A 26,520-nucleotide genomic window follows, 5' to 3' on the forward strand; every position below is an offset into this window, starting at 1 on the left:
ATTTGTCAACTTGAAATCTGCATTAAATACAAATGAGGGGATTAGCAACTCTACCAACTTTGTTTTTTGGCTGGTTTTCTTACTGAACAGGCACCATGTACAACCTTCCTGTCCAGTTTAGCCTCTGCAGATGACTGGTCACCTGGGTATTAACAGCTCCAAATATTCAGGAAGAAACATTTTCTAGTGCAACTCACCCAAGGCATTGAGTCCTTCTGATAAGGAGGTCAGGATGTAAATGACCACGTGTGGCTCTAGGCTGGCAATAAAGGTCATGTGGTCCTGGCTCAGGCACTCCAACAACGAATAGTAAGACAAGCTCAGTTTCCGATAACACTAAACAAAACAAAAATATAAAATGTATTTTAACAATGGGGGGGGAAATCAAGGAAGAGACACTCGACTGAGTAACCTGAACATGTCAATAATGAATTTGAATTCATAATTTACGTGCAGTTTTGAGGGTGCTGAAGGTACCATTCCTGAGTTGAGATGCTACATCAAGGTCCTGTCCATCTTTTCCAGTAGTTCAGGTGGATGTTAGAGATACCATGACAATCTCCTGATGTCCCAGAAAACAATCTTCCCTCAACAAACACCACCAAAAAATATGTAATTCATCTCACAATTGGTTGTGGGATTGGGCTATGCACAAAATGTTAACTGTGTTTGCATACATAACAGTTGCTGCATTTCAACACAATTCAGTTTACGTGAAGGGCTATGAGATATTTCTGAGTGATGTGATATTAATGAAATTCTTTCTCAAATCTAAAACAAGTGAAAAAATGGATGAGTAGATATTATATATCCCTGCATAATAATTGCCAATAAAAGAGTGGCTTTTAAAATGCTGAGGCATGAGTGGGAAATAACACTGGCCTTTCCTGCCAGCAAGTGCTGACTCCTTGGGCCAACAGGGTCATGCATACAACAGGATTAATCATTGTGGTATTACCAATGCAAAATTACTGGAGAAATAATCTGCAATTCATTACCAGGAGATCTTACACCCGGTGAATATTATAAAGAAAATAATAGATGGCAAATGGGATCCAGGAGTTTAGACGACATAATGAACTTCTGATACATAATAAATCTTCTGTCCTTGCAAACTACCGCCGAATCTACAATCTCCATTTCCTCTCCAAAGTCCTTGAACTGTTGTCCTCTCCCAAATCCGTGCTCATCTTTTCAGCAACTTCATGTTTGAATCTCTCCACATCACCACATACAGGCCCTTGCCAAAGTCACATATGACATCCTGTTTCTGTGACATTGGTACACTTTACCTCCTCGTCCTTCTGAACATCTCTGTTGCCTTTAACTGGCCACCCACACTATCATCCTCCAAACACCTATCCTTCATTGTCCAGCTCAGTGGGGTTGCCCTTGCTTGGTTCCATTCTTCCCTATCCAATTGTAGCGAAAGCATCTCCAGCAATGGTTCCTCTTCTCACCCCTGCATCGATACTTCTGGAACTATCCTTGGCCTCCTCCTCTTCCTCATCTACACACTGCTTTTTGGCAACATTATTCAATAACATGGGATCAGCTTCCACATTTACGCTGATGACACCGAGCTCTGCCTCTCAATTACCTCTCTTGACCCCTCCACTGTCTCTGTGTTGTCAGGATCTTTGTCTGACCTCCAGTCTTGACTGAGCCACAATTTCCTCCAATGAAATATTAGGAAGACAGAAGTCATCATCTTCAGCCCCCGCCACAAACTCTGTACCATGCCACTGATTCCATCTCCCTCACTGGCCACTGTCTCACACTGAACCAGATTGTTAGCAGTCTTGAATTCTACTCAACGCTAAGCTAAGAATCTGACCCCATATCCTCTTCATCCGCCTACTTCTACCTCCGTAACATTGCCCACCTCCACCCCTGCCTCAGCCCATCTACTGCTTAAACTTTCATCCATGCCTTTGCCACTTCCATACTTGACTATTACAAGTCTCCCGGCCAGTCTTCCACCCTCTATAAACTTCAGCTTATCCAAAACTCTGCTATCCGTATCCTAACCTGCACCGTCCAGCTCAGCCATCACTCCTGTTCTTGCTGACCTACACTGACTCCCTGTACCCCAATGCCTCCAAATTAAAATTCTCATCCTTATATTTAAATCCCTTCATGGCCTCATCCTTCCCTATCTCTGGAACCTTATCCAGCCTTACAACCTGCCCAGAACTCTCCGTTTCCTTGACTCTGGTCTCTTATGTGTACCTCCCTCCCTTCGTCTCACAATTGGCAGCTGTGCCTTCAGCTAACTAGGCCCCACAGTCTGGAATTCCCTCCCTAAACCTCTCCACGTCCCTCGCCACCTTCAAGAACCTCCTTAAAACCCAGCTTTTGGACTATGCCTCCTTCTTTGGCTCACCATCCATTTTTGTCTGATTATGCTTCTGTGAAGCTGCTAAGTGCTTTTCTATGTTAAATGTGTTATATAAATGCAAGCTGTTGTTGAAAGCTTCCTATCCCTTTGTAATTTATGCTACACTCATGGCAGACACTGACTCTTGCTCCTTTATATACTATGGCCTAGAAATTGGGTATAGCCCCGCTTGAGGTGTTAGAACTGGCGCTGCGCAAAGTTTATAGCCAGACGAAACTTATCGCTGCCTGGCGAGATATTGGGTTGCGTCACCCCCAAAGGGGATTGAGGCGCTAACTCAGACGTTGCACGGGGCTCCTAAGGCGCAAAAGTTCAGGCGCTACCCAATATCGGCGCGGACGGGCGCAGCACAGGTGATCTCAATTACCGGAAACCACGAGACTTCCAGGCGCCGGCCGGCTCTTAAAGGGGTGGGTCAGTCAGCCTGAGCTGCTACACTCAATGCCCTGTAGGCCTCAGAATCGGCGCTCGCCCTTCTCTGGCGCAAGAAACTTGGTGAGGATGGAGAAGGTGAGACAGAGAGCAGAGCGCTTCAGCACTGAGGCTCTGGACCAGTTGGTGTCTGCAGTTGAGCGCCGTCGAGATGTTCTGTATCCTGACAATGGCAAGAGGCCGAATCAAAAGGCTTACCGGCGATCTTGGAGGGAGGTTTCTCAGAGGGTCAACTCCAACAGCATGGCGAGCAGGACCCCTGTTCAATGCAGGAAGAAATTTAACGACCTCACTCGGGTCGTTAGGGTGAGTGTTGGTTATGCAAACTTCTGATTCCCTCCATCTGCACCTAACTTCGAGGACCCTGTTGCCATGATGCCCCAATGGCCATCTGTCAGCAAGCACCCATGGCCCTTTCTGGGCACACACACGGACATTTCACTCAAGGCCACATGTAAGGGCCCTTGCACCATGGGGGGCATGAGATGATCTCTCAAGGCATCATGTAAGGGCTCTTGCACCATGGGGGGCATGAGATGATCTCTCAAGGCATCATGTAAGGGCTCTTGCAGCATGGGGGGCATGAGATGATCTCTCAAGGCATCATGTTACAGAACTTCCCCTTCTTTCCCCTGCAGTCCAAGCTGGCGACAATGCGAAAGGAGCAGCGTCGAACCGGTGGCGGACCTCCACAAGTGTTCACTCTCACGGATCTCGAGGAGAGAGTGCACCAGATTCTTGTAGGACGTCTGTCTGGTCCTGTTACCACTGCAGCTGCCGACCCCATTCTCGACAGCGAGGGTAAGGCTCTCACCTTTTGCAGCTGTCTCCTTCCACTTGGTCCCCCCGCCAGCATGCTTCCTCAGTGTGCCGCAATCTGCCATGCCTTTCCGCCAACCTGTCCTTTTGCTAAAGCCACTCTTCCACCTCCCTGCTTTCAGATGATGCATCACCAACTGGGGCTCCACGCCCTGAAGCTGCCAGTGCCAGTGCCTCCGGAGGCGAGGATCAGGAGGAAGCCGGACCATCCGTTCCAATCTCAGGGGAGCATACACATGTACAGACTGGGGATAGTAGTTCCCTGGAGGGGAGGGCTCTGAGGATCAGGCAGTTGCCGGACCAAGCGGCATGCAGCAACGCAAGAGGGGTAGGCAAGTTCGGCCACCGTCTTCCCGGAGGGCAAGGCAGGTAGTGATGACTGCTGCACAGAGTGCAGAGGAGGTGTGTCGCCTGGCTGAAATGAGCACCCAGGCCCGGCTCAGGCACACTGAGCTGATGGCTGCAGTGGGGAGGATGCCTCAGTCAATAGATACACTGGCAAAGAGTGTGTTGGACTTCGGGGCAACAATGGAGAGGACTCTCCAGGGCTTAGGAGCAACAATGGACAGGACTCTCCAGGGCTTCGGGGCAACAATGGAGAGGTCTGTCGAGGGCTTCGGGCCAACAATGGAGAGGACTGTCCAGGGCTTCGGGGCAACAATGGAGAGGTCTGTCGAGGGCTTTGGGCCAACAATGGAGAGGACTGTCCAGGGCTTCGAGGCCGCTATGGAAAGGGCTGTTCAGGGCTTCGGACAATCCCTGGAAAGGTCTGTGCAGGGCTTGTCCGAGGCAGTGGAGCGGTCAGCACCAGCCTTGTCCGAAGCAATGGAAAGAACTGTCCAGGGCTTCTCCGAAGCACTGGCACCTGGCTCACAGGTCCTCACTGCTGCCACGCAGTCACTTGCCGGCCTCGTCCACACCCAGATTGAGGCAACGTGAACTCTCACTGCAGCCACCCTATCTGCATCAGCTAGGATCACCCCGGGCCCTTCCAGTCCCATACAAGGCCAGGAATCAGTGGAGCATGCGATTGTGGCGGATGAGCCGAGCCGGTTGTGATGAAATATTCCATTCATCACTGCCTGTGACTGTGGTCGGTTTCAGTTTCATTTCCCTTCCCCCAGTTCCGTTTCCTCACCATTGTATTGTATATTGGAATGTGTTGTGTGTAGGGCTCCGCCCATACCTGGCCCCTATGTAAGCAAGCTCAGTCTGGCCTCATATCCAGTACTGCAGCCCTCCGGATGGAAGATACCTCGCTCCACTACGTGTTACCTTCTAAGTTAATAAAAGCCTTGTTTTGTTTCGCTAACATCGAGTCTCGGAATTATTGAGGCACATCAATTTTATTAACTTATTTTTCAACACAATGGATCAACTCCTGAAACCCGAACGTTTGGATTTGGATCAGCATGCTCCGGACGCATCAGCACGCTTCGGACACTGGTTTATGTGTATGGAATTCTTCCTGGACAATTCCGCAGCCGTCAAAGACGCTACGGACGCTGCGAGTATGAAACTCGGAATTCTGCGGAATTGGGTAAGCCACCGGGTTTACCCCCTCATCCAAGACGCCGACACGTACCTGGCCGCCTGCGACATCTTAAAGGCGCATTACCAGCAGCCTACGAATGAGGTGTATGCTAGGCATCTGCTCGCTACTCGCGCACAGCGACCTGGGGAATCGGTGGAGGAGTTCCTAGGCACCCTGAAAATGCTTGGCAAAGACTGCAAGTGCCGAGATGTAAAAGCCGCAGTGTACACTGACGAGCTTGTTCGCGATGCCTTTATCACAGGCCTCAGCTCCACTTACATCCGGCAAAGACTGCTGGAAAAAACGGGATTGGACCTGAAACAGGCTGCGGACACCGCGCGATCCCTGGATGTGGTCCAGAGAAACTCGGATGCCTACTCTTCAGCCCGCGCCGTCCACGCCGCCACGTGTGCACCAAGGGCGCCGCCATCTTGGAAGGCATCTTCCCCGCCCGGCAGCCCGACACCGTCGGGGCCCCGCTCTCCCCCCAGAAGCCCTACGACAGCCGCGACACGTCGGGGACCCAACTGCTACTTCTGCGGGCAGCCAAAGCACACCAGAAACCTGTGCCCGGCGAAAGGCACCACCTGCTTTAAGTGCGGTAAGAAGGGGCACTTCGGGAAGGTGTGCAGAGGGAACCCCGCCGGAAAACCAACCGCCGGAAAACCCGCCACCACCGCGTGCGCGCCGTGGGAGCGGCCATCTTGGACGCCATCTTGCCCGACCTCGTGGGGTCCGCCATCTTATGAGCAGACAGCGTGGACGCCATCTTGTCTCGATCAGGGCCCTACAGTGGCATCGGTCACAGTGGACCAGACCAGGCCACACCCGCTATCCAAATCAATGGTGGACATCGAGGTAAACGGGTGCAGGGTTAAATGTTTAATTGACAGTGGAAGCACGGAGAGTTTTATCCACCCTGAACTGGCACAACAACTCTCCCTAAAGGTGGTCCCTACTCAGGGTACCATCTCTATGGCTGATAAAACCCAGACATCGACCATTCTGGGTTACTGCACGGTACAATTGTCCGTTAACGGAACTGTATATGATAATTTTAAAGTATTAATCATGAAGAATCTATGTGCGAGCGTGATCTTGGGCCTGGATTTCCAGTGCAACCACCAAAGCATCACGCTCAAGTACGGTGGGTCCCAGCCGCCCCTCACAGTGTGCGGTCTGGCTACCCTGAAGGTAAAGCCGCCTTCGCTATTCGCGAACCTTACCCCTAACTGCCGGCCAATAGCGACCAAAAGCAGGAGGTACAGCTGGGAGGACAGGCGGTTTATCGCGACCGAGGTAGACAGGCCCCTGAAAGAGCGCATTATTGAACGCAGCAACAGCCCGTGGCGCACCCAAGTGGTAGTGGTAAGGGGTAGCGAGAAGAAACGGATGGTGATCGACTATAGCCAAACGATCAACAGGTACACACAACTAGACGCCTACCCGCTACCCCGCATATCAGAAATGGTGAACCAAATCGCCCAATACCGGGTGTTCTCCACCATCGACCTTAAGTCAGCGTACCACCAGCTCCCTATCAGACCAGAGGACCGCCCGTACACCGCCTTCGAGGCGAACGGACGCCTCTACCAATTCCTCAGAGTCCCCTTTGGGGTGACGAATGGGGTCTCGGTCTTCCAGAGGGAGATGGACCGCATGGTCGATGACCACCACTTGCAGGCAACCTTCCCCTACCTCGACAACGTCACCATCTGCGGTCACAACCAGCAAGATCACGACTCGAACCTCGAGAGGTTCCTGGAAACCGCACAAAAACTCAACCTCACCTACAACGAGGACAAGTGCGTTTTCAACACCACGCGCCTCTGCATACTAGGCAGCGTGGTGGAGAATGGGGAAATCGGACCAGACCCCGACCGATTGCGCCCCCTACGGGAGCTGCCCCTGCCCAACACTCCCAAAGCCCTGAAAAGGTGCCTGGGGTTATTTTCTTATTATTCCCAATGGGTCCCCAACTACTCCGACAAAGCCCGCCCCCTCTTGAAAGCATCCTCTTTTCCGCTCTCTGCTGAGGCCCACGCCGCCTTCAAAAGCATTAAGCAGGATATTGAGCGGGCCACGCTACAGGCAGTGGACGAGAACACTCCATTTCAAGTGGAAAGTGATGCGTCTGACTTCGCCTTGGCGGCCACCCTCAACCAGGCGGGGCGGCCCGTAGCTTTCTTCTCGAGGACCCTCCAAGGGCCCGAGATCAGACACTCCTCCGTGGAAAAGGAGGCCCAAGCCATCGTGGAGGCAGTGCGCCACTGGCGCCACTACCTAGCCGGCAAACGCTTCACCCTACTTACCGACCAGCGGTCGGTAGCGTTTATGTTCAATAATAAACAGAGGGGGAAGATTAAAAATGATAAGATTCTTAGGTGGCGGATCGAGCTCTCCACCTTCGAGTATGACATCATTTACCGGCCAGGGGCCCTTAACGAATCCCCTGACGCCCTCTCACGAGGGATGTGTGCCAGCGCCACCGGGGATCGGCTACAGACCCTCCACAACGACCTCTGCCACCCAGGGGTCACGCGGCTGTTCCACTTCATAAAGTCCCGTAACTTACCCTACTCGATTGAGGAATTTCGGTCTCTGACCAGGAACTGCCGCACTTGCGCTGAGTGCAAGCCTCGGTTCTACCGCCCAGGTAGAGCCCACTTAATCAAAGCTACACGGCCTTTTGAGCGGCTCAGCTTAGATTTCAAGGGCCCCCTCCCGTCCGTCGACCGCAATGTTTACTTCCTGAACATTGTGGACGAATACTCCCGGTTCCCATTCGCCTTCCCCTGCCCAGACATGACCAGCGCCACGGTCATTAAATGCCTCAACAGCCTGTTCTGCCTGTTCGGTATGCCGAGCTACATCCATACGGATAGGGGGGCGTCCTTCATGAGTGAAGAGCTACGCCAGTACATGCTGTCCAAGGGGATCGCCACGAGCCGTACCACCAGCTACAACCCCCGGGGTAATGGCCAAGTGGAGCGAGAGAATGGGACAGTATGGAAAGCAGTCACTCTAGCTCTAAGGACCAAGGGCCTCCCTATCTCCCGCTGGCAGGAAGTCCTCTCGGATGTGCTCCATTCGATACGGTCGCTATTGTGTACTGCCACTAATGCCACGCCTCATGAACGAATGTTTGTCTTTCCCCGGAAATCCACCTCAGGCGTATCCATGCCGTCATGGCTCTCCACCCCAGGTCCGGTATTCGTGCGAAGGCATGTGAGGGGCCACAAGACAGACCCTCTCGTGGAGCCAGTGTACCTACTCCACGCCAACCCCCAATACGCATATGTCCGGCACGCCGACGGAAGGGAGGACACCGTGTCCATAAAAGACGTCGCCCCAGCCGGTAACGACAACAACCACAGCGATAGCAGCGACAACGATCGCAGCAACTCTTACCCACCCACTACTCTTTCATCACCCCCGGAAGAACATCGACCAACGGCACCCCCACCAACTACCCCTTCAACGACCCTGGCGGCACCCCCGGCAGAGACCCAGGAGGCTACCGGGGACACCCAGCCGACACCCGCGGCACTGCAACAGCCACGTCGGTCGCAGAGGACTATCAAACCCCCGAACAGACTAAATCTATAGAAGGGGTGAATGTGATGAAATATTCCATTCATCACTGCCTGTGACTGTGGTCGGTTTCAGTTTCATTTCCCTTCCCCCAGTTCCGTTTCCTCACCATTGTATTGTATATTGGAATGTGTTGTGTGTAGGGCTCCGCCCATACCTGGCCCCTATGTAAGCAAGCTCAGTCTGGCCTCATATCCAGTACTGCAGCCCTCCGGATGGAAGATACCTCTCTCCACTACGTGTTACCTTCTAAGTTAATAAAAGCCTTGTTTTGTTTCGCTAACATCGAGTCTCGGAATTACTGAGGCACATCACCGGTCCCCTCAGAGAGCCAGTGTGTCGTCCGACAATGGTGCAGGTGTCCTCTCTTGCTAGGTGACCATTTCACATGCCAGCGCTGGCACGTCTGCAGTGCAGCTGCCACCACCTGCAGTGCACACTGCTTCCAGCCATCCTCAGATCAAGCATCCTGCGTCCGCACCCTCCAAGCCCAGAGGTCGGCCAGGCCGTCCCTCAGGGGCTTCTGCGTTTCCAGACAGTCAGCAGGCGTCCCCCAGCCTTCACCCCGCCACTGGGGTTCAATTACGTAGGAGCAGCAGGGAGGGAAGGGGCCAAGCGCAAAAGAGAAGTCGTTCTCCATCAAGGGGCCAGCGGTAGAGGGAGGTGCTGAGACGTTTCTTTGGCCAAAATCAAGGAGACCCTCACCTGTTGGAATTGTTGGAAATAGTTTGTTTAGTTTGGCGGCTTTGCCGAAGAGTTAACTGTTATTTTGTTAGTTATGGTTTCTGTTAACATGACGTTGTTTTGCTGTAATGAAAGACTTTTGTGACAATAAAGAGAAGTTTAAATGTGCTATGATGTACGTGACTAATTACAGTGATGCTGGCCTTCAGAGGCTTTCAAAGATCCAAAGTGCGCAGCAGTTAAGACACTCATCATTCCGCCAGAGGGGCCTCGATACGAGTCCTCATGAGCCTGTGACGGATGGCCCTTCCACTTTCAGGAGCCCTTCCATCTTCCTCCTCCTCCTCGTCCGCATGCTCCTCCTCCTCCTCCGCCTGCTTCTCCAGGGTCAGAGGGAAGGTGATGAATTGACGCCTTCGCCTATAAAGGGCAGCTGTAACTTGCCGGATGCAGCAGTGGACTGCAACCTGAGAGATATTCGCGATGTCCCCAATGGCTCACTGAAAGGATCCGTTGCCATAAAAATTGAGGCCAACAGTCAGTTTAGCAGCCACCGACAGAGAGGTCATGCACCGTAGATGCAGCTGCAGATCCTCAGCAAGCAGGTGGCACAGCTCAGTAACAACGTCCATCCCGAATCGGAGCCTTTGCACACACTGCTCCTCCGACATGTCAAGGTATGACACCTGCTGCCTAAAGACCCTCGCAGCATACCCTCGGATTGGCCGACCTCCATTGCCCCTCCTCCTTCTGGCCAATCCCGGCCCTCTCTCCCGCCGTCTCTCTGCCCCTTCATAGTGTTCGGCCATGAGGCCATCGCCCTCCAAAGCATCTCCCATTCCGATGCCAGTTGGTCAAAAGGCTGTTAGGTCTAGTGCTCCAACTGCTCCGGACAGGTTTGAGGGTTCCAAGTACTCTAATGCTAAATTCCAAAAACTCTGCTCCACAGTAGCTCACCAACTTTCTCCACCAACGATCACAATGAACAGGCCAAGTGGCTGAAGCTTCTGTACTAGAGCTGTCCCCTTTAAATAGCACCCTCCGACTCCGAGAAGGGCCTGCTAACGCTCCTTCGCACTGTCACTAATAGCGCTAGGCATAAAGGCTCCGGGCGCCACCCAATATCCGCTCAGGCGCCCCTAAAAGGCGTTGCACAATGAAATGACGTCATGATCTGCTTGCGCTCGCGGGCGCGCGCAAACACTTAGCGCAGGCGTTAAATGTATAGTCAATATGGGAGTTGTCGCTATCTTCATTGCGCCCGCCCCAACATTCGGTTACGCCCCAATTCTCGGTCTCTTTAGGCGCTAACCGCTGGCGCAAACAACCGAATTTCTAGGCCTTAGTGTCTGACAACCTTCACACTGAGGCTAACAATTGCACTCTGAAGGTCTTCTGCAGCAGGCCATAGGGCAATGAAATGAAATTCTGTCAGCGAGGTGATTCTGACAGATCTCTCCACTTTTTCTACTCTCCATCCACCTACTTCTACCTCCGTAACATCGCCCACCTCCATCCCAGCCCCAGCCCACCTGCTGCTGAAATTCTCATCCATGCCTTTGTCATCTCCAGACTGGACTGCTCCAATGCTCTCCTGGCTGGTCTTTTCTACTCATACTTGCCCATAAGACCATCATAGTTCATCCATCCAGAAAATAAAAGCTTACACTCCCCTATCATATTATCCTGCTATTGTTCCCTTCATTACTATCCCCAAATTATTACAAATGTTGATCACTCTTAGTGTGAAGAAGTATTTCCAACCATCACCAGTTTTGGCTCTTGCCTTCTTGTTCTATTTTCTTGGCTTACCTAGAACTAATGTTCTGATTTTCCTTTTCTGTATCATTTAATATCTTGTATTTAACTCTCTACCCTTTAATGTTCTACCCTTTAACTCTGCCCCCTCGGTTTCATTCATCCAATGTTTCCCCCTATATGCTGCTCTCCAAACATGCTGTCATCCTTGATCTTCCTCCTTCCTATATCCTTACTGTGTTGGAATAAACACTGTTTCCTGCTGTAACTATTTTTTTCAAAACATTAAAATTGTGGTGCTTCTTACTCTCTTCAGTGTTGTCTTCCTAGATCTACAGAATTTAAAAACCTAGACTTGTTTCACCTAACTTCCCAATTGGCCTAATGTTCTCTCCTACTCTTTCATATAAACTTTGGTGGTGTCCTGCTCTATGGGCCTTGGCTCTTCGCTGATATTTCACAATGTAGTCAGTGTGAAGTTGGACCGTACAAATTAGAAGAACCCAGGTTCAATTCCTGTCCTGTGCTGAGTTAACTGATCTCAGCCAGGACATCAGTCGGGGTGATACAATTGGCCTTAGCATCCCTGGACTAGCGAGGGAAAAGTCAGCCAGAAATCCTGCTCTTGAACCTTATTGAATGACTCCTGCTGAAAAGTGCGTATGTGTGGCTGTTGAGTAAGGAGGAAATCAGGGTCGGATTGCGATGCCTCAGGCAGTTGGGTAGTCTGCTAGGACACGGAGAATGGCCAACTGGTGACATATTGGAGGGTGCCCACTGTAGTGTATGTACCTTTAAGAGAGAACTACTTTTACAGCTCCTGTATACTGTAGTACCGGCAGTGACCACACCTGTATATAGGCCTTGAGCAGGCATCTGTACTGTTAGTCTTTAGACTACCCTCCTCCAGTAAACACCTGTTGATTGTTAATCTACAGCCTCTGTCTAGTTATTGAAGAACACCATACCTTAAGATTTACGGATTCAACAGTGGCGACGAGGTCGATTCGAATCTACCTGCAACTCTGCATTTCCTTCCAAGGATTCGCTCCGGGAGGACGGTGGAAGAAAGTCGAGGCCAGAAGCACGGGCGTCTACCACGAGCAACCGCCCAGTCATCCGGCAGAGAGAGTGAACATCGCAGGGGAGGCTGTTGAGAGCTGGGCTTGGTTCTCCAGCCACGACGATCCAGCAACAGACTGGCAACAGGTACAGCGCAGACCCTTCCAGCGGCGGCTGGAGCCGACCGACGGCACAGAAAAGGCCGAGCAGCGTCGACGGGGTAAGAGAGAGGGTAGAGCGCACAGGGTGCAGCCGGGGGTTGAAGACCGAGCGGCGTCGACGGAAAACAAAAAGAGAGGGTAAAGCACAGCCGGGGTTCAGGACCGAGCAGCGGCAACGAGAGAGGCGCACAGGAGAACGCGCAAAGCGCAGCCAGGGCTCAAGGGCGCAGCAGCGTCCGCAGGGAAAGAAAGGGAGCATGGAAGACGCCATTTGAGCCACGGAGAAGAAGGGAGAGCGCGCCATTTGAGCTGCAGAGAAGAAGGGAGAGTGCGGGAGACGCCATTTTTGAAGCCGCAGCGGAGAAGAAGGGAGAGCGCGGGAGACGCCAGTTTAGAAAGTCTAACCACACCCAGGGATGCCGAAGAGTGGCAGTGTCACTGCGTTCGACAATGAAGTCGAAGATTGGGCGACATATGTGGAACGCATTGAGGTGTACTGCAAGGCGAATGAAGTGCCAGATGCCAGGAAAGCACTGGTTTTGTTGAATTCCATGGGTGCAAAAACGTATGGCTTACTGCGAAACCTAATAACCCCAGAGAAGCCAGTGGATAAGGATTTCAAAAGCATAGTGGAAATCCTACAGGACCACTTAAACCCCACACCGCTGCTGATAGCAGAAAGATTTAAGTTCCACAAAAGGAACCAGCAGAAAGACGAAAGTAATGCTGAGTATTTAACGGAACTGCGCAAGCTATCGAAACACTGCCAGTTTGGAATGGGACTAGCAGATACGTTAAGGGACAAGTTTGTGTGTGGGCTTCAAAGTGAAGGAACCCAGAAACGGCTTCTATCAGAAAAGGATCTTACGCTGGACAAGGCTTTCAGCATAGCAGTATCACATGAAGCAGCTGCACGGGGCGCTGCAGAGATACAACGGAGACCGCAAGAATATGGCACCAATGAAATGTCATATGGAGCAGGGAAGTGTTATCGCTGCAGCAGAACAACACACGACCAGAAGGATTGTTGGTTCAAAGGCCAAGTGTGCAGACAGTGTGGAAAAGCAGGACACATAGCAAGAGTCTGCAGGTCAGGGAAGAAAACCAGCAGCAAGAAATCTCCACAGGAGAAGTACAAAAAGGTACATAAGGTGATGGACAGTAGTTCAGACGAACAGAAAAGTGATACAGACTCCGGAAGCAAGGAGCTGGGTTGTCTGAAACTACATAATGTAATCAAAATGGAGGATCACCAGACTATCTGGGTCACGCTCAAGATAGACGGAGTCCAAGTGAAAATGGAATTGGACACAGGATCAGCCCTAACAGTCATAAACCGAAGGGACTACAAGCGGCTATTCTCACATATACCCTTGAAAGCTACAGAGATTGTCTTGAAGACGTACACGGGGCAAAAAGTGTACCCCAAAGGAAAAATAAGGGTGAACGTGATATACAAAGGCCAGGAAATACCAAAAATGGACCTATATGTATTGCCAGATGGAGGACCACCACTACTAGGACGTGAATGGATCCGGAAGATACAATTAGATTGGCTGAGAGGTTCGTACAAACCTTTAAAAAGGCAATAAGGGCCATGTGCGATGATGACATTCCACTACAGCATAAGGTGGACAATTTCCTGTTAGCCTACAGAAATGCGACACATGCAGTTACCAACCAGACCCCGGCCATGATGTTCTTTAACCGAAGGTTGAGATCTCGTCTGGATTTGCTCAGACCAAATGTGCGAAGAAATGTTGAGGATAAGCAATTCCAGCACATCAATGAGAAGCCGACAAGGAGCTTCAATGTAGGGCAACCAGTCTTGGCCCGCAACTACCGAACAGAGAAATGGCAACCCGGAACGATATGCACACGGCAGGGGCCACTAATGTACACAGTGGATGTCGGGGAGAACATTGTGAGACGCCACGTCGACCAGATCCGAGCATCACAGGAACGAGTCAACCCCATGTCTCGCGTACCTGGGGATGAACCCAACATACCGGTAGCATCTACCCCAGAAACAGTAGCAGCGGAAACTGATGAACTAACCGACGAAAGGGGGCCAGAATCGCCTCCGCACCAAGAACAAGACACTCAGGAAAGGTACTATCCAGAAAGGATCAGGAAGCCGCCCCAAAGACTGAATTTATAAATGGACTATTTCAGTTAAATGTGCATGTTAAAGTGTTAACTGTTATTTGAATGTTATGGGTACTGTTAATCTAAAAGGGGAGGAATTGTAGTGTATGTACCTTTAAGAGAGAACTACTTTTACAGCTCCTGTATACTGTACCGGCAGTAACCACACCTGTATATAAGCCTTGAGCAGGCATCTGTACTGTTAAGTCTTTAGACTACCCTCCTCCAGTAAACACCTGTTGATTGTTAATCTACAGCCTCCGTCTAGTTATTGAAGAACACCATACCTTAAGATTTACGGATTCAACACCCACTGCCAGTGGAACCATATGTCATCAAACAGCCAACTTATTCAGGAGTGGCTGGTGGGGTGGGGGGTGGGGGAAGAAGAGATTTTGTCAAGAAAAATTGACATAATCAAGCGAGATTTGACAGCTGGATACAAGGTAATACAGTCAGTATACATTACAGAGCTGTTAACCACAGAATGGTCTGGGCTTTACACAGACGCTGAGAGCAGTGCGTTTTGCTCTTTATTCATATTTGTTAGCACTTTGTAAAAATAAATAATCTTCATTAACATTATAAAGTAGAAACTGTAGGAATACACCACAGAGCATTTCCTTATTAAGTTCATTTAACAGGCGATATCATCATTCTTTCACCAGACCGTGTTATTCTCAAAAGCCTTGTAAAACTGTACTGTATGAAATTAAAATGAATAATAAGGAAGTGTAGAAGGCATTTTTTCAGAAGTTGCTTCACTAATGAAAGTAGTAACCTTGCAAAATCTGTTGTCTGCTCTAAAAGTGCCTTCAAAAGCCACTTGAGGCAATAATACAGTATTTGTACAATTAAGACAAATTACCATTAATTTATTAAGTTCTGCCAGTAGCACTTTTCACTTTCTCCAGTTTAACTGATCAGGCTGGTGTTTCAGAGACATCAGTATAACTGCCACGGCATTCATTAACAACATGGATTTTAAGATGGTTATAATTAGGCAAAGCAAAAGTGTTCAGAGGTTACCCCTGCCCACACTCCCACCAGCCAACCTGCACTTCCAGATTGTTCAACTAAACTGACGCTGGAGCTGAAAGGTTCGTTTTTGCTGTGCGCCCTTCACTGAGCTCCAATCAACATTATTGGAGTTTTCATGCACACTCCCAGTACTTTTCCCTTCTTGGAATCATGGTTTCCAAATCCTGCCACACCGAATGAAATAAAATGTGAAATATTCACTGTGCAGTTATTTCATTTTCCCCACTAACAATCCAAGGCATATGGATTTATTTAAAAATATTTGTGTAGGTTATGTTCTCAAAAGTAACATAAAACCCCAATTAGCTGAGAAAAGCTGTTTCCACTGGGGCCCTTAGATAATAACTGAACCTTTGCAGGCAAACCATTTACCTTATTTTTAATTAATCATAATCTAAGAGAGTTTGTGGAATAATGATGAATAATGTATGTTAAGCATTGGGTCAATTTAAGCACCTAAACCTTATCCAGAAGGGCATGCTTCACCAATAATTATTAATTACTCCCATTATATTCTGTCTCAAGCATTCAATGGCTCAATAATGAACTAATTTTTAAAATTTTAATTTTAGAATTAGTTCATTACCCTTTCGTGCACCCAGTTTGTCTGCTGTCACACTTCCATGAGGTATGGGGCTCCTGACTGACATGATATTTACTGATGGTGCCTCTTTGCACTGGAAGGGCAGGAGATGGTTCGAATTGCAGGAGAGGCAGATTAAGAACTTAGCTCTTAAACTCACCCGTGTCTACACACTGTTCAGTGTGGAACTAACTCATAGGCTCCAGTTTTAGATACAGAGTAAAGGTCCCTCTACAATGTCCCATCAAACATCCCCAGAGCAGATACATCATGGGTTAGATACAGAGTAAAGCTCCATCTGCACTGTCCCATCAAACACCCCCAGGGCAGATACATCATGGGTTAGATACAGAGTAAAGCTCCATCTACACTGTCCCAACAATATGCTTTAAGTCCAACCTCAGAAGAGCAACCCGTACCGTACCAGCTTTCCATTTGTCAGACTTGCTGCCCATTGAGTAGCCACAACAAAGATACTTCTCCCCTTTCCTTAAAAAAATTAGGAGGGGTGTCACTCGGTAACCTGCCCATCCTGTGGAGCCAATAAGACTCAATGTGCTGGCTGAATGCACACGCACACAGTGACAACTTGTACTTGTGACAAGAAAGAAATCGAGACTTGGTGTCCACAGGATTACTAAAAAAACTGTACAAATTATGGTCAATCACATTTTAGGGATGTGACTAACAATATCCTTCAGATTTAAGGTCCGTACTATATGCTGCCATAATAATGTTGTCTGGTACAGAGTTACATTGATAACTTCAGCATGCAAGCTCCACAAGAGCATCTTACAACATAACCCCATGCATCCAATGGCACTGAGGATCCAAATTTCCATTTCGAGATCTGGCATCAGGACTCACCACAAGATGGGGTCCCTGTGTCTGAGGACCTGCAATGGGCCTAATAGGGAGCGCTCGCACACGAAGAAAGAAAAATAAGATGGGGGAAAATGGTTCCCGTGACTGCAGGTCCCTTCTTTTTGCACCCTAACCCACAAGATGAAAAAGGTTTTGCAGGTTCAAGGTGTGTGGTCACTTACCAGCAAGTCACTGTGACAGACTGACTGCAGCATTTTTAGGAAGGCCTGCAGTGCATTGTCCAAGTGGCTATCCCCATATAACTGGAAAACACCAAAACTGACATAGTTCCCGCACAGAGCTGCCTTCAGTGCAGAAAAACAGATGGAGATGCCCTTGAGTTTCAGTGGATAAACCTGATCCTTGGGGATATTCCTGAGGGAAAGGATCTGGTTACCTGTGCCAGAAGAAAAAAAAGAACTTGTCAATGAAAAAGAAGGGAATGTCAACAATACTTCAGCTTAAACTGTCTTATCATCTTATTAACCCTTGCAGTAATGCAGGAGAGTAATGAATTACCCCGCCATCTGCACATCAGACACACGATACTAAAGCATTTTCCTTAAAACATAGATGTCTCTAAATACAAAAGTGTTGTTACTAAACAGCCATAGCACATTCATTATATCAGCCATTATATCTGCAAGCATGAACAATGTTCAATTTATCAAACAGACCAGAAGTAAACATACTGAATGTGTAAGCAGTCCTCAAACATATGCATTATGCAAACCATTATCAAACATTCCACAAGCACATACACTGTCTACCCAATTACTAAATAATGCGCAAGCACACATGCTGTTCACAATATCAGCAAGCAGTCCACAAGCAAACATACTGCAATCTCCAAACATGAACAGGAACCATTCCCAAACAGTCCACAATCGCATGCAATCCACCAAACTGTTCACAAGCGCCTGTCATAGGCATTGTTACATAGAGTCCTCAAAGCAACCAATGCAATGTAACTCGAGCAAGCTGTATTGCTCCTTTAATAAATGCAGAACCCATACCAAAAAATGAAATAGAGCGTATTACTAAAACTGTATTATGTTTATCAATGGAGGGATTTGAGTGCTGTGCCAAAGTTTAGAATGTAAGAAGTCACACAACACCAGGTTATAGTCCAACAGTTTTATTTGAAATCACAAGCTTTTGGAGCGCTGCTCCTTCGTCAGGTGAAGTGGAGAGGTGCATAAAGACACAGCTTATATAGTCAGAGAATAATGCCAGATGATGACGACGAACACCTCGCTAAGGCCATCCCCACGCCTCCACTGCTCGCCTTCAAACAGCCGCCTAACCTCAGACCATCGTTCGCAGCAAATTACCCAGCTGTCAGGAGAACAGTGACCACAACACCACACAACCCTGCCACGGCAACCTCTGCAAGACATGCCAGATCATCAACACAGATACCATCATCACACGTGAGGACACCACCCACCAGGTACATGCTCATGTGACTCGGCCAACGTTGTCTACCTCATACGTTGCAGGAAAGGATGCCCCGGAGCATGGTACATCGGCGAGACCATGCAGACACTGCGACAATGGACGAACGGACACCGTGCAACAATCGCCAGGCAGGAGTGTTCCCTCCCAGTCGGGGAACGCTTCAGCAGTCAAGGACATTCAGCCTCCGATCTTCGGGAAGCATTCTCCAAGGCGGCCTTCGAGACACACGACAACGCAAAATCGTTGAGCAGAAACTGATAGCCAAGTTCCGCACTCATGAGGACGGCCTCAACCGGGATCTTGGGTTCATGTCACGCTACATGTAACCCCACCTGACGTAGGGTCACCCAGACTCGAGTCATCGTTGGCTTGTTCTCTCTACACAGATGCGGCCGGACCTGCTGTGATTTCCAGCAAAAAAAAATGCTTTTTTGTCTGTTTTTTGTTTTTCATACAGACCCCAGCATCTGCAACATTTGACCCCTTGTGACCCCACCTCATTGTTCTTTGATGTAATGTTTTCCTGACTAACCTGTTTGGACACCATTCACACCTTGATTGCTGTGATTATCTCTCTGCCGAGGTGTGATAAATGGCAGTTAGAAAGATTACCTGTAATCATCTGGCATTATTCTCTGACTATATAAGCTGTGTCTTTATGCACCTCTCCACTTCACCTGACGAGGAGCAGCGCTCCGAAAGTTTGTGATTTCAAATAAAACTGTTGGACTATAACCTGGTGTTGTGTGACTTCTTACATTTGTCTACCCCAGTCCAACACCGGCATCTCCACACCAAAGTTTAGAATATGTAATGGATGATTCACAACTGAGAGTGATTTAAAGGCAGTAAAATTGTTTAGTGATTCAAAAGCAATCATAAACTGTGAGATGAGTAGTTATGGTTCTGAATTAGGAAACCAGAGGTTGTGAATTCAAATCCCACCAAGGCAAGTTGTGAAATTAAATTCAATAAATCTGTTAATGACCAAGGAAGCTGCTAGATTTTTGTGAAAACCCAACTAGTTTATTAATGTCCTGCAGGGAAGGGGCCTACCACCCCTACCCAGTTCAGCCTACATGTGACTTCAGTCCCATGGTTGACTCGTAATGCCCTCAGTGAAACTAGGAATGGGTAACACTTGCCAGTGCTACGTGCATCCCAAGAACAAAAAAGGAAACAGTACAGACGATCAGGGGATTTTTTTTGCTCCCTCTCTTCCTTAAGAGATTTTATTGCTTGGTTCCACAGATGCCAGTCATTGCCACTGCCACTGCCACGATAGTTTGAATTTAAATAACACCTTTAATGTAAAAAAAAATCTAGGGCGTTTAACAGATAGACGTGCCACTTACAAACACCGCAGACATGGGGTTAGCTTCTAAATGTACACTGATGACACACAGCTCTCCACTACTTCTCTCGACCCACCACAGATCTGTGCTCTCAAACTGTATGCCCGACATCTAGTCTTGACTGAGCCACAATTTCCTCCAGCTAAACACTGGAAGGACTGAAGCCATTGGGGTTGATTATCAGTGTGCCATGAGGCGGGCTTTTAGGCGTGCGGGGGGCTAAAATCCTGAATTCGGGGGTCCCGACACCATCCCGCCCAAAACCCGCCTCCATGTAAGTTTCAAAGGAGGCGGGTACCCGCCCCGCACTGGGACCCGCCGACCCGAGGCGGGAAGGGATTAGTGCCAATTAACTGCCTGTTAACAGGTAGTTAACAGGCAGTTTTTAGCCTAATCCCTATTTTGAAGGTTGTCGTGTGGGAGTCCCGACGGCTCCAAACCATGCCAGGTTAGAGGAGTCGGGCCGTCGGGTTGAAGGACTTGGAGGGGTCAAGATGTCAGTGTTCAGGTGAGTGATGGGTGCATGAGTGCAAAGGTAAGTGTGTTTGGTGTGTCTAAAGTGTGTAAAGAAGTTTAAATTACCTGTACTTACCTTTACAGCCTTCCTTCCTCTAGGCTTCGGGAGTCCATCATTCAGCCAGCACAGAAAGCAGAATGGCTGCGATCTGTCAAAAGTGACAGCCTGCAGCTTTCAGTGCCGGCGAGATTTCTAACTGAGTCTGCGTAGAAGGACTCAGGTTAGAAGTAAGACTGTCAGTGTTTGACAGCTTCAAACAGTTGTGAAACACTGATATTTCATCTGTCAACACGTCTTGACAGATGAAATTTCAGTCTGTGACGTCACCTGTTGCCGGGTGGCCCTTAATTGGCCTGCTGAGCCCGCTGGGCGGGCTCAACAAGGTCAATCAAGTGAAAATCGCGTGGATTGGCCGCATCTCGTTGGAGGCGGGACTACAACCCGAAAGTTGTAGTCCCACCTCCTTCCCGACTTCTGAATGAAAATCCAGCCCATTGTCTTTGGCTCCCACCACAACCTCGGTACCCTCACCACTGACGCTACCTGCCTTGCCGCCTATTGTCTCAGACTAAACTACACCGTGTGTTCCATTTGATCCCATGCTGAACTTCCGACCCCATATCTTCTGTCATAAAGACCTCCTACTTAAACCTTCATAACATCTCCCGACTTTGCCCCTGCGTCAGTCTATCTGTCACTGAAACTCTTATTCGTGCTTTTATCACCTCTAGATCTGATGATTCCAATGCTCTCTTGGACAGCATCCCATCCTCCATGCTCTATAAACTCCAGCTCATCCAAAACTCTGCTGCTGTATCCTGAACTGCACCAGGTATCGCTTGCCCACCATCCCCATCCTCTCTGATCTACAAAAGCAAAATACTGCAGATGCTGGAAATCTGATATAAGAACAGGAAATGCTGGAAGTACTCAGCAGGTCAGGCAGCATCTGTGGAGAGAGAAATAGAGTTAACGTTTCAGGTCGATGACCTTTCGTCAGAACTGGAAAAAGTTAGAGATGTAACAGATTTTAAGCAAGTGCAGGGGCAGGGATGGGGGGAGGGGAGGAAAGAACAAAAGGGAAGGTCTGTGATAGAGTGGAAGGCAGGAGTGATTAAATGGCAAAAGGGATGATGGTGCAAGGCAAAAGGGGATGGTAATGGGACAAGTAAAGAAACAAAAGATGAGTCTAGAAGAGGTGTAAATGGGAATGGCAGAATCATCAACAGCTGCCATGTGAAATAATAGGGGTTATGGTCCGAAGTTGTTGGACTCGATGTTGAGTTCAGAAGGCTGTAAAGTGCCTAATCGAAAGATGCGGTGCTATTGCTTGAGCTTACGTTGAGCTTCGTTGGAAGGGTGTAAGAGGCCGAGGATGGAGAGATCAGAGTGGAAGTGGAGCGGAGAATTAAAGTGACAGGCGACCGGAAGCTTGGGGTCACACTTTCGGACTGAATGGAGGTGTTCCGCAAAGCGGTCACCCAATCTGCGTTTAGTCTCCCCAATGTAGAGGAGATCGCATCGTGAGCAGCGAATACAGTATACTAATCTGCAAGTAGTACAAGTAAATCGCTGAATCACCTAGGAGGAGTGTTTGGGGTCCCAGACAGTGGGAAGGGAGGAGATAAAAGGGCAGGTGTTGCATCTCCTGCACTTGCACTGGAAGGTGCTGTGAGAAGGGGAGGGCTGTTGGGGGTGTCGTGGAGGGAGTGGTCCCTTCGGAATGCTGAAAGAATTGGTTTCTTTGAGGGCCAGGAGAAGCAGGAGTGCTGATTTGGGCCCCACAAGGAAACCTCGGGCCTCTCCTAACCCAGTCTCCCCCTGTCCACCCACCCCCACATGATTATGAGCCCTCCTGACTCCCTTCCTAAACACTTACCCTAGTGTCGGGGACCATTCCTTTGGGCTCCTACTGCTTCAGCTTGATGCCTGCTTTTTCTCACACCTCTATGAAGCACCTTGGAACGTTTTTCTACATTAAAGGCGCTGTATAAATGCAAGTTGTTGCTGTTGGAATGCATCACAGCTGAGCCCAATCTAATTTTCTCTCTCAAAAAGATCACCAATTCACCACAGATTAGGAACTAATCCCATAGCACTGGTTTGGAGGCACCATTGAAAAATCTAAAGCGGGAGTGCAAAGGGGTTTCTGGATGAGTAACCTTCTTTGTTCTGGTGTGGTTAGTTTGACTACTCACCCCAAACAACTACTGCTGAAAGCCTCATCATTCAACAACTCACATCAAAGGGCTTTAAAGAGTGTAGATGAGGAAAAATGTAAAACTTCAAAAGTATTATTTTTAATGCAAATCTCACCATAGCTTAAAAAAACGGAGATATTGACAAAACCCTCATTGCACCACTAATCATGATGACACTGAATTGTGCAACATGATTCAAGTTACAGTTCCATGAACAAAGCTCCTGACCCTTATTAAAACAGTGAAATCTCTTGACTGCCAGATTCTCAGTAGCCACAGTTACTGTATGTTGTTTTAGCTTCGTAGAGATTCCTTTAATTCAATTCAGTCTTCTTCTTTCGTATGATGGCAGCAAAGCAAATCAAATGTCAATGTCTAAGCCATATATCCAGGCCAATGCTTCCGGTGCAACAGCGTGGATATCTTGTAGGCTGCCTGCGAATTTCCTCCGAGGGCAGTGCTCCAATGATGTGCTCCAGGGTCTGATTTGGAGCTCCGCAGTCATATGATGGGGATGCTTTAATCTTCCATCTATGGAGAAGGTGGCAGCATCTACCATGACCGGTTCTGAGATGGTTGATGGTTGATGGTTGTCCACTGTTTGCGAGTAAGGTTTGATCCTTCAGGTTGTACTGTGAGGTCCTCTATAAGGAATCCATTCCGTATGTCACAGTTCTTCGAAGCATTTCGCCATCGGTCATCAAGGTTGAGGGGAGATCACTGAAGGGCTTCGGCGACGGTCCAAAATGGCCTTTGAGATTTGAGACGGGTTGGTGGTAGGTTCTTCAAGTCGGCTTGGATCAGCATGTCTTTGCTGGTGAACCGGTTGTATTCTCTGGAGACTGCATATTCGCGCCATAGGTGTGGTGGTGCGATGTTTGCAAGCACGGGCACTCAAGATGTTGGTGTCGATAAAAGCGTACTGGTGATAATTCTCATAGTAGAATTCACCTGGACAGCAATGGATTTGACATGCGCACTTGATAGCCATGCTGGAGAGCAGTGCTCCGCTGTACAGTACACCAGGGTGAGTGCTGCCATACGGAGGCTTTGAGCGTTTGCTCCCCATGTGGATCCGGTGAGTTTCTGGATCAAGTTGACCCCACTCTTTAATTTCTTCCCAAGGTTCTGGAGATGCTGTCGAAATGACAGCGTGTGATCGAGCGTGACTCCTAAATAGGAGGTTTTTTTGGCATGGTTTACTTCTGCGCTGCAAAAGTAGACTTTCAAAGCTTGATTTGCTTAATGTGTGTTGAGGTGGAATGTGGAGGTGACAGCCTTTTGTGGGTTTGGCCGAAGTTGCCATCGGCGGAAGTAAGCCTCCAGAAATGGGGATGTTCGCTGATGACTGCATGGTGTTCAGCACCACTCACAACTCCTCAGATAATGAAGCAGTCCATGCCCGCATGCAACAAGACCTGGACGATGTTCAGGATTGGGCAGATAAGTGGCAGGTAACATTCGTACCACAGAAGTGCCAGGCAATGATAATCTCCAACAAGTGAGAGTCTAAACACCGCCCCACGACATTCAACGGCATTACCATCGCCAAATCCTCTACCTTCAACATCCTGGGGGGTCATCATTGACCAAAAACTTAACTGGACCAGCCACATAAACACTGTGGCAACAAGAGCAGGTCAGAGGCTAGGTAATGTGCAGTAAGTGTCTCACCTTCTGACTCCCCAAAGCCTTTCCACCATCTACAAGGCACAAGTAAGGAGTGTGATGGAATACTCTCCACTTGCCTGAATGAGTGCAGCTCCAACAACACTCAAGCAGCTCGACACCATCCAGGACAAAGCAGCCCGCTTGATTGGCACCCCATCCACCACCTTAAACATTCACTCCCTCCACCACCGCTGCACCGTGGCTGCAGTTTGTACCATCTCCAAGATGCACTGCAGCAACTCACCAAGGCTTCTTTGGCAGCACCTCCCAAACCCGCGACCTCTTCCATCTAGGACAAGGGCAGCAGGCGTATGGGAACACCAACACCTTCAAGTTCCCCTCCAAGTCACACACCATCCTGACGTAGAAGTATATCACCAATCCTTCATCGTCGCTGGATCAAAATCCTGGAACTCCCTACCTAACAGCAGTGTGGGAGTACCTTCACCACATGGACTGCAGAGGTTCAAGAAGGCAGCTCACCACCACCTTCTCAAGGGCAATTAGGGATGGGCAATAAATGCTGGCCTTGCCAGCGACGCCCACATCCAATAAACAAATTTAAAAAAAAAATCCTCTGTAAATCACTGGTCAGGGTCTCCTCGGTGATAGACAGATTCATATTTTGCGTGGCCAAGGCAATGTCATCAGCGTATACGAACTTGCGGGCAGGTCATTGGTGCAAACGTTGAATAACATGGGTGCCAGAGCAGAACCCTGTGGGAGTCTATTGTTCAATGTCCTATATCTGCTTGTCTGGGTGCCAGTGTACACACAGAAGCGTCGGTTGTCAAGCATGGAGTTGAGAAGATGGATAGTTGTTCTGCAGGGTAATTCACTAGAGATGAGAGACTGGGTATTCAGTGGCAAGTGGGTCATGTCAAATGTTTCCTGTAAGCTGCGCTTTGTTCTGCATGGCCTGTTTCTTTTAATGCATGATCCCTTTCAGTTTTTGCGCATGCGCGGTATTTACAACGTAAAAGCCGATGAGCAGCCTGTATGGGACCTTTCAGGTCACTGCGCAGCCACACGTGCGCGTGCACCTTAGCGGGAACATTGGTCACCTTCTTTCTTCTTAGGCAGTCCCTCGGAACTGAGGATGACTTGCTTCCACATTAAAAATGAGCTCGCAGGTGGCTGATTAGTCCAATGCGGGACCTACAGTCTCTGTCACAGGTGGGCAGATGGTGGTTGAAGGGGCGGGTGGGTGGGGTGCTTGGGTTGACGTGCGCTCCTTGCGCTTGGCTTCCGCTTGCTCCCGGCAAAGAGACTCGAGGTGTTTGGCGCCTTCCCGGGTGCTTCTCCTCCACTTTGTGCAGTCTTGGGCCAGGGATTCCCAGGTGTCGGTGGGGATGTTGCACTTTTTCAAGGAGCTTTGAGGGTGTCCTTGAAGCGTTTCCTCTGCCCACCTGGGGCTCTCTTGCCGTGCCGGAGCTCCGAGTAGAGCGCTTGTTTTGGGAGTCTCGTATCGGGCATGCGGACAATGTGACCCGTCCATCGGAGCTGATTGAGCATGGTCAGAGCTTCGATGCTGGGGATGTTGGCCTGAGCAAGAACACTGACGTTGGTGCGCCTATCCTGCCAATGGATTTGCAGGATCTTGCGGAGGCAGCGTTGGTGGTACCTCTCCAGTGCTTTGAGGTGCCTGCTGTACATGGTCCATGTCTCTGAGGCATACAGCAGGGCAGGTATCACTGCTGCCCTGTAGACCATGAGCTTAGTGCCGGGTTTGAGGTCCTGGTCTTCAAACACTCTCTTCCTCAGGCGACCGAAGGCTGCACTGGCACACTGAAGGCGGTTTTGGACTTCGTCGTCGATATCTGCCCTTGTTGACAGTAGGCTCCCGAGGTATGGAAAGTGGTCCACGTTGTCCAAGGCCTTGTCATGGATTTTGATAATCGGGGGGCAGCACTGTGTGGCGGGGGCAGGTTGGTAGAGAACCTTTGCCTTACGGATGTTTAGTGTAAGGTCCATGCTCTCGTATGCTTTGGTGAAGGTGTTTACGAAGGTTTGGAGTTCGACCTCCGAGTGAGCGCAGACACAAGCATCATCTGCGTACTGTAATTCGACGACAGGGGATGGGATGACCTTGGATTGGAACTGGAGGTGACGGAGGTTGAACAATTTCCCATTTGTTCTGTAAATTAGCTCCACTCCAGTGGGAAGCTTACTGAGGGTGAGATGGAGCACTGCAGCAAGGAAGATGGAGAAGAGCATTGGTGCGATGACACAGC

At 49.2% G+C, this 26,520-nt stretch overlaps 1 protein-coding gene across 1 annotated transcript in view; it reads right to left on the bottom strand.

Annotated features, from left to right (window-relative positions):
- The window catches only part of LOC147113758 (ran-binding protein 17-like), an 815,149-nt gene that overhangs the window by 147,725 nt on the left and 640,904 nt on the right, over positions 1-26,520 (bottom strand). The window contains exons 19-20 of the mRNA XM_085995069.1: positions 17,264-17,478; positions 198-336 (exon numbers count right to left, since the gene is read on the bottom strand). Of these exons, the coding sequence (XP_085851195.1) occupies positions 198-336; positions 17,264-17,478 (354 nt within the window). The remainder of the gene's footprint in view (positions 1-197; positions 337-17,263; positions 17,479-26,520) is intronic.

This window comes from Somniosus microcephalus, chromosome 8 (genome assembly GCF_052327205.1).
Source record: "Somniosus microcephalus isolate GS21.2 chromosome 8, FLI_Smic_1.0, whole genome shotgun sequence".
In the NCBI taxonomy this organism is placed as follows: Eukaryota; Metazoa; Chordata; class Chondrichthyes; order Squaliformes; family Somniosidae; genus Somniosus; species Somniosus microcephalus.